General features: G+C 39.2%; 1 protein-coding gene across 1 annotated transcript; it reads right to left on the reverse strand.

Annotated features, from left to right (window-relative positions):
- Window positions 1-828: 828 nt before the first annotated feature.
- On the reverse strand, window positions 829-7,881 carry LOC149837084 (uncharacterized). The gene is made up of 5 exons (XM_090007238.1): window positions 7,835-7,881; window positions 5,964-6,277; window positions 3,644-3,795; window positions 1,513-1,646; window positions 829-1,427 (listed from the first exon to the last, which is right to left on the reverse strand). The coding sequence occupies exons 2-5, from the start codon at window positions 6,209-6,211 to the stop codon at window positions 1,272-1,274; spliced, it is 690 nt and encodes a 229-aa protein (XP_089863364.1). The 5' UTR covers window positions 6,212-6,277; window positions 7,835-7,881; the 3' UTR covers window positions 829-1,271.
- Window positions 7,882-8,976: the final 1,095 nt, after the last annotated feature.

Genomic DNA, 8,976 nt, shown 5'->3' on the forward strand with positions numbered 1-8,976 from the left:
GTTTTGCAACCATATAGACTACCATTTCATAAGTCTTGAGCAAATTATAACGGTCCGATTGACTAGCCCATTAGCCTTCCATGGGGGACACGGTGATCTCAAATATGGATGGTGGGGCGTTTTAGTAGTTTAAGTGGCATTCAGGAAAGTCATGCCGAGTGTAAGCTAGTGCACCAGAACCCGGGCACCCTATGTATTTATGAAGGGCTATGTTAACAAGGACTACGTAAAAGGACACGTGACACGTCATTTTTGTGTAATTCTTCATACGGGGGTATATTTTAAGTATCTCTGTGACATAGGTGAAGGGTGTATTTCCTTCGTTTCTCCTTCACATGTTTGCCTGCAATAAAACCTGATCGCCATCTGAAAACCTACAGTGTATATAACTGCATCTCATGATAAAGGCAATCAGCTGACAAAGGCTTTTCCCATCTGTATCTGGAGCCAACTTCAGATCTGATTAGGTTATTATGTTCTAATGTACCGTTGGATAGAAGAGCTAGATTAACTTGGCCCCAAAAATTGCAGCTGCTTTTGATTAACAAGAATCCAGGTTTGAAAAAGATAAATCCCAACAGATTTTTCAAAATCTCCCTAATGTTTGGAAGGGTACAGGTTCATAACATATCCAATCTATAGTGCAAAATAGGAAGTCTTGAAATTCAGCTCCAGGATGGGGACTGTGTATTTAGTATTTATGCACAATTCAATCCCAATCAGCATATGCTGGACTAAGTTATCTGATTTGGTAGAGTCGGTCAACCAGATTTGGCTTACAAAGTTGTTCGCTTGCTTTAAAACTGCAATCCAGTTGCATAATCTCAGATAGATTTGTATGGATCCACGTATACACAACTGATGAACATTGCCAAAAAAAAAAAAGATGCTGCTTGTGAACTGTGATAAAAAGTGTCAAATTTCACATTTTCTTAGTATAATCATGCAAAAGGGCAATATGAGCAAAAAAATGTATATATATCTACACTTATCTGAAGCAACAAAAGGAACTTTCCCTATAGGACCATCTTAGGAAGTGCAATCAACACTTGTACACTTTCTCCGAAGGACCATCATCTTAGAGATGGAAGGGCAATCAACACCATCCATCTCATGTTAAACATCATCCCCAGGGAAGATTTTCCATTACTGCACCCAGTGGCAGAAAAAGAAAAAAAGAGAGAGCAAGCTCCTGCATATATGATCCTTGTAGACAGGTGTACTGGCTCCAAATGGTGTTCTCCTGCGGGTACAGAAGAATGAAGCAGCAGTTAGTAGCCTAGCCATGTACATGGAATTGGATGAAACTTGCTTCTTGCAGATGCCCATATATCATCAAAATCTCTGTCAGCTAAGCAATCACGAAAATCTGTAAAAATCTTCTCGAAAATGCGTCCTTGGAGTTCAGAAGAGAATTTGTATTCGTCCTGAAAAAAATGTTAGGAAATTGAATATATAATTGTAAAAAGAAAAGGAAAAAGTGAAGATGTCAAGAAAAATGGAACTGCCTACAGCTCTTTGTGCAAGATGTTTGAGCAATAGAAATGTCTGCTCATTTTCTTCCAAATTATTGATCACTGCTAACCATATTTGTGAAGCAAGTTCATGTGCAACATCTCTTGATCTCCCGCAGGTGATGAACTGATCTGTACATACAGGCAATTCATGATGAACTTCAGTTTAGTGCGTAGACATGCTTATAAGGTCTCTATAAAACAAAAGAGAAAGGAGGGGGTATAAAACTTTACAAGCAATAAATGATTTAAATACAAAACTTAGTTCAAAATACTTATGCTATGATTTAATATCCAAACAGAAAAAATCCTGTCTATGCACAAAGAAAGAAGGAAAACCTCCTGTCAGAACTACTAAAAAGACGTTCTACAAACCAATTTCACTGTTCTATTCAGAAATTACTAAAGATAAACTAATAAAAAAATCTTACTCAAAAACAAGGGGCTTAGTGGGGTGATACATTTGAAACTAGCTGCCTAAGCCAATTGGCTTATCTATTAATTGCTAAGGACCCAATAAAGCACAAATTTAGAAGGTTAAGCAATTTGACTAACTATTAATTGTTGTAAGCACCCAAGAAAGCACAAAGTTGAAAAGGTAAGTAAGTCACATTCCTGGGAAGTGTTCATTGCGGGCATGCTTGCTTGGCCCCAAATGAGAATTATTCTCTCACCATTGTGACAGAATGATTCTCATTTACTCCCTTCTCATGTGGAAGCAAACATGAAAAATGGAGCAGTGTGATTTGAAATCATATTTAGGGCCATTTTACTCGCTTCTCATGTGATTCTAAATCACATTGTCCACCTCATGACTGGGCATCATATGATTTCAAATCACAAGAGATGTAATCACACACAATTCTGAATCATGAGATACACGAAAACACGACATACATATCCATTCTTGCAGAACAACACTAACTGTTTTTGCAGTCTTGTACTCTCTCATCTAAAAGGATGAGTTATCATCTCCTTCAGGTGAGAAAGTGTCCTCCTTGTGCAATCCTAGATATCAAAGAGATACTATTGTGGTACCACTGCTTATCCACCATTCCATGTCACATTACTTGATGGAGCTCATCATGACTTGCCATAGATTACTTCACCCAAGTTTCCATCCAACTTCGTTCAAACTGAAACCAATGCCTATCTGAAAAAGAAGCCTAAGTGATATTGCGATTTACATAGGCTCAGTTCAACTCATGGAATCTGAGTGGTCAGGCTGTCAGGGTGTGTGTACAGGGGTAAACTACACATTCTGTACATTTAAATCAAGAATGAAAAATGACAAGGATATAATAGTAGTTAATAATTGCACCAAAAATGACAAAAATGTAGGATTTGGATATTTTATGATGATTATGCTTGTTTATATGATTGGATTATGATTCTTAAGCAGATCACTTCTAGGGCTATCATCAAAACAATTACCTCATTTAAATTTAGGCTCTGTTTGGGAGCCAGTGTTGGAGATGAGATGAGAGGGGTGACGGGTCTGGAGATGAGGCTGGAGTTGTCAACAACATCCTTGTGAGGATGTAGTTGAAAATGGCCCATCTCCACTCTCATCTCCCAAAACAGGGTTGCCAAACACCTGTGTACGGAGGTGGTATTAATTACACCATCATTAAATACCATCTCCCCTCCCATCTCGGGCTCCCAAACAGAACCTTATTATCCATCCCAGTCTCACCTTCTAAATCACAACCCTAAAGAGCAACTCTCTTCTCTAATATAAGATCCTCCAAGTTCTTAGTGTAAAACTTTTGCAAGTTTCATTGCTGCAAAACCAGTTCAAGCAGTTCTGTGCATCTTTTGATATGGTTACTCTGTTTGACCTCTACTGGTTTTCTCCACAAACCGACACCCATTCCACTAGGAAGCATTTACATTATAGTTTCAATAGCTCAAGAACATGCAAACATGAAACATTTGAGTCTGCCAATTTTGTAGGCTGTCACCAGCAGTAAAGTTATCACTGTAGGCCATACTGTCATATCTGTTTTGTTTATCCCAACATGATTTTTTCCAATACTGAAATCAACATAATAACAAGGCAGTAGACTCAATAGGAACATTAACATCGATGAAAACAAAAGTTTCTAGACAGGAAATCAAAAGCGCACCAATCACAGTTCCATGAGGTATCCTTGTTGGTGGAGCTGCAGTTGAATTCTCTAGATGCTCTTTCAGAAACAGATAAGCATGACCCATGAGTTCATCAATTTCATCATTAACTGGGAAAAAATTCTTACTAATGTGTAAAGCTGCATATCGCCTGAATTATAACATGCCACATTAGAATGATAACCAAATTCCTATTTTACATAAATATAAATTTAATGACAAAAATTTATCTCCACAATGTCATGTAGGTGCCATCTAAACTGAATACCTTACAATGGGAGAGTCAAAATATTTACTTAACTGAATCTCCTCAAATGAAATTGATGAATTCCAGTGCTTTTTTTGGAGAAGGGAGATAAAAAGAAATCTTAATCAACAACCATGCCAAAAAAAAATCTGTCTTTTGGTAGTCAAACTAGAGGCCCAAGATCCCTTGGTTAAGAATAACATAATGACACTCTGACCGGTTCAGATGTCTTATTAAAAAGTTACTTGCACCTAAGGATCAGTGATTGAAAAGTATCAGGAATCAGATGTATGACTGGGACAAAAAGCTGCTAAAAAAAAACATGTTGTGGCCATGTGAGCAGACAGGGGACAGGTGAAAAAGGAAAAAAAGGAGCAGCCCAGGATGCGATCCTTTCCAATTGAAGCTATTTTATCTATCTATACACTAAACATGGACTACATTCTGTTCAAAAGGCAATCATTTCTCAAAGGGTAACATAATTTTTTTATAAATTGAATTTACAACCTGGTCTCCGTGCACCATCAAAATGAAAATTTTTAATAATAGGATTGCTTAAAAAGTTACAGCCGAACCTTCTTAAAAAAGATGAAGTCCTCAACCATCATTGCACCTACATAATGTGTATGTGTGGTGCATGATCAGAAACAGGTATCTTTCAAAACAATGGTGTAAGGTGCTGCTGATTGTGTGTGTGTGTGTGTGTGTGTGTGTGTGTGAGAGAGAGAGAGAGAGAGAGAGAGAGAGAGAGAGAGAGAGAGAGAGAGAGAGAGAGAGAGAGAGAGAGAGAGAGAGAGAGAGAGAGAGAGAGAGAGAGAGAGAGAGCTTGCATGTAGACAACTTCACTGTGTATGAAAAATGAGTGTTGGAAAGTAACGGAAGAGATGTAAAATAAAAAACTCACACAGTTATACTATGTACTACTTAATATGTATAGTTGTATACCTATGGCAGCAGTATTAAGCACCCAGTAATTCTAGCATTGAATGGGTACTTCAGGTATTTTGAAGCACCCAACTTGCATGGCACTAATATATATGTCAATATACATTACTACAAACTACCGCCGAACCATTTTTTAAATTTGTTTTTCCTTATAGACTTGTAGTCGACCAAAAACATGCAAAGGGAGAGGATGGCCGACGGCCCTCTTCTCAGAGAGAGAGAGAGCCTCTTCCTCTTCGACAGGATACTCCTCCCACAGTAAATACTTTCAACTTATTAGGTCTATTAAAATGTTTACAATTTTGTTGCATTATGTGGACCTATACTATCAGTAGGAATAAAGTATGGCATTTGATATTATATTCCACATAGGTTGGTCTAGACTCTAGAGTGAAGCTTCATAAGGTCTGTCACAAAAAAATTTGAGTGGTTGGAGACTATGAAAACCATTGAATTACATGAATCCTCAGCCTCAAAGAGTGATTCAACATGGTGGAAAAAGGGGAAAAGGTAAGATTTCACTAAATTCCTGCTATATATTTATCTGCCTTTTGTGCTATTACGTGGTTGGTTCATCGGCGGAGAAGTGCTCTGAAAAACAGTTTTGTCCTCGGAAAGAAAAAAATGGGAGGGAGAAGAGGGAAGCAAAAGCCACATGGTTGGTTCATTGAGAAGCTGCTTAGATAGAATAGTATTAAAGGGCACAACCTAGCCAGCCTGTTTGGAACTGTGTAGAGGAGAGAGTGCTGATGGTATTTCAGAAAGATTGAATGGTATTTTGATTTACGCTTGCAAAGGCAGAAAAGGATTAGTTTCTGACTCATACCCACATGCTAAGGAGAAGTTTTGTCTTGAATTTCCCCTGGGCTACCAATTACCCTCTCCTTCCTATACACAGCCCTAACAATCAACTTTTGGCTTCAGCACTTTTCTCAAACAAAAGGCAAGCTGAAGTTGTAACTCATAGGCAATTTAATGAGCCATTGACACACACATGAATAGCAAGACTAAATTATGCAATGCAAACAGTATGGTGTAGAAGAGTCAAATGGCATAAACTCTGATAGCCTTCTAGTAATCCATAAGAAAAACTAAGACAATAAAATTACCAATTTCAAGGATTGTACCTTCTGCTAAGGCCTTGAAAAATTGGACCAGGCCACCTCTTCTCGTGGCCAACAGAAGGCCAAGTCTCGACAAGGGCAGCTTGCCAAAAGGACTCCCCTTTGACTAAAGTAGCCCACTGTTTCTTAACACAGGCTACAGCAACCAGCTCGGAGGGAGGCAGTCTGATGAAAATTTCGATGAGCAAGTGATCTGGAAGCTTTCCAAAGGGGTGGTCAATGTCTTCACAGATTGCAGAATATCGTATCATTTTTAACTCCTGGAATATATATTAAGCTTCTTTTATAGATTATCTCAGCATCCACAGCTCCTTTACCTATTCATCACAAATAAAGTAACTCTTGGATTCAGACTGCTGCGAGACGTGCAAGACAAACAGATGTGTTGATTTAGAGTTATATGAAGCACCGCTCCACCGTATCAGTAACTATTGACTAATTGATTGGGATTGTGCCACTTACTATATATCACCAGACATCTAAATTGTTCAGATAAAGTCCTCTTAACAACAAAAAAACAAATTGAAAGTCAATGACAGCCCCAAGGATTTAAAAGATCAAAGCTCCCAGTCCAGCAATAGGATTAGAGAACAACTATACCATTTCAAATATGACCATACATAGAGTACATCAGAGTTTATGTTCAAAAAGAACTCCAGGACAGAGGCTCAGCATAAAGAATAAATATAGCTATAGGGATAACACTCCTGAGACATGCCCTCCATTGTTACCACAGCATTCCAGTGGTATTTAAGAAAAATCATAAGACTTTATCACTAAGAAAGCCACAAGACATGCATGTATGTGTTCGTGCACATGCGTGCGCACACACACATCACAGTCACTACTCATTCCTGTACCTGTCTCGCGTCATATTCTTCTTAAAGGAGTACAAAATAATTGGCTTTGCTTACATCCTACAGGCTACAGCCATATCCTGGTCGCAACCACATGTACGTGCTTGCTCTTCAGAAGTACTGAAGTTGGAATATTTTGGCGTATAAATTGGAAGACCAAATGAGGGCCTCGTCGTTTGATCGGTCAAAAAAAAATTTTCAATTTCCCCTCTCAAAGAAAATTGGGCATCACTAAAAACTATGAACCAGCAACCACTAAACACAACAAAATCATCACCAAAACCAACAGAAATGGGAAAAGAGAAGAAGAAAATCAAAGAAAGGAATATCATTGTCTCCTTGAGCCAAACATCAAAAAACCAATCAACCCTGCCATCTTGCTAGCAAGCCAAACCAAACAAGTAAATCTAAATCAAAATCACAAAAAGAACAAGATGAAGAAGAAGTAGCAAAAGAAAGGAAAATTAACGAAACAAGAATGCAACTTTTTCTTGGCTGAACTACAAATACCAAATTAGTTCTCACCATTGACTAACCAAGAAACCCTAATCTCAACATACACAAGAAATCCCAAAAAAATCGCGGTAAAATGGCAGAAAAATGAACCAAAGATCGTCACAGAGAAAGGGACAATTCTTCTCAAGAAAGCAGAAACAAAATACCATTCAAAGAGAGAAAATTCCAGGGTTTTAGTACCAAACCTACACACGGAACTCCATTTCTCAACGTAAACTCACCAAAACAATCACACCAATCACAGAAACCAAAACGACAGAACACGCCCAGAAGTCCACAAAATTCATGAGAAAATTGAAGAACACCGACAACCCATAATCAAAATACGAGCAAAGAAGAAACCCCAAATTCCCCATCTCTATGTCAGCAAAAAAATTACAAAAGAACAAAAATCAAGCCCCCCCCCCCAAAAAAAAAACACGCAATCGAGCTCATTTTCGGTTAAATTTCCGAGGTAAAAAAGAAAATTAAATGAGCATTTGGGTGAATGTAGACACTAACCTGACGGTATTCTCTTCACTTTTTTCTCCTTCTCTTTTTGGTTTTCCTTTGAGGAAGCGAAGGAGGTGAGATCGGAACGCTGGCGTTTTTACAACGAGTTTATGAAAGCAGTCACGCGTTAACAACCAAATTATCGGCTATATTTTAGAAAACATTGCCACTTTTTTAGGGGATAATTTCTAAATCCGGTACTTTTAATTTTTAAAAAATATCACGATATTCTGAAAGTATTGCTAATTTTCACGATATTAAAAATTTGTTGTTTATTTTATTTATTTTCTGTTTTTTTCTAAATAATACGTATGCTAATATTTTCTCTAGATTTTTTTTTTCAAAAAATTAGTTCGAATTTATCTCTAGAAGCTTTTTTGCCAAGTCCGAGAAAATCACGACACATATTTTGTGACACTGGACGGGACCATCGGGCCGACTTGATTAGGACCCGACCCATATCTCATGATATCAGCTGTAAATTTTGTGAGTAGGGATAGCAGTGGACGGGTAAAATGGGGTCTCACCCTGTCTTACCTCATTTGGACTGGGGATGAAGGACATGTAACGGGGATGAAGGTTAAAATTAAAACTTGTGCGGGGATGAGCTTACGCTTTTCTCTGCCCTGTCCTCGATCCTAGGGATGGCAGTGGGGGCAGGGCGGGGGACAAGGTCTCCACCCCCGCCCCGCCTCAAGATTTTATCCTCCACCCCCGCCTCCATCCCCGGCGGGGATGGATTTTATCCTCCACCCCCGCCTTCATACCCGTTTCATGTCCTCCATCCCCGGTTCAAACGGGGATGAGGCGGGGCGGGGAAAAGTGCACATCCATCCCCGCCTCCACCCCCGGACGGGGATGGATTTTAACCTTCGTCCCCGCCTCCATCCCCGTTTCATACCCTTCATCCCCGGTCCAAACGGGGCGAGGCGGGGCCCCGCTTTTCCCCGGTCCACTGCGATCCATACTTGATCCCTGTTAGTAAAATAACTAAAATACCTTTAGAGATGACAGTGGATCGGGGAGAAATGGAGCCCCGCTCCCGCCTTTCTCAGTTTGAACGGGAGATGGAGGTAGGGATAAAGGTTAAAATCAAAACCCATGCGGGAATGAAGGTGGAGATGGAGGGCAGAATTTTGAGACGGGGCAGG

Source organism: Nuphar pumila, chromosome 5 (genome assembly GCF_984573655.1).
Source record: "Nuphar pumila chromosome 5, dmNupPumi1.hap1.1, whole genome shotgun sequence".
In the NCBI taxonomy this organism is placed as follows: domain Eukaryota; kingdom Viridiplantae; phylum Streptophyta; class Magnoliopsida; order Nymphaeales; family Nymphaeaceae; genus Nuphar; species Nuphar pumila.

Excerpts from the sequence above, each read along its gene's own strand:
- LOC149837084 (XM_090007238.1), bottom strand. The coding sequence starts at position 6,211 with ATGATACGATATTCTGCAATCTGTGAAGACATTGACCACCCCTTTGGA. Across the intron at positions 3,796-5,963 it reads TTTCAAGGCCTTAGCAGAAG|GCGATATGCAGCTTTACACA; the intron begins GTACAATCCTTG and ends GTTATAATTCAG. Across the intron at positions 1,647-3,643 it reads ACCTCATGGAACTGTGATTG|ATCAGTTCATCACCTGCGGG; the intron begins GTGCGCTTTTGA and ends CTGTATGTACAG.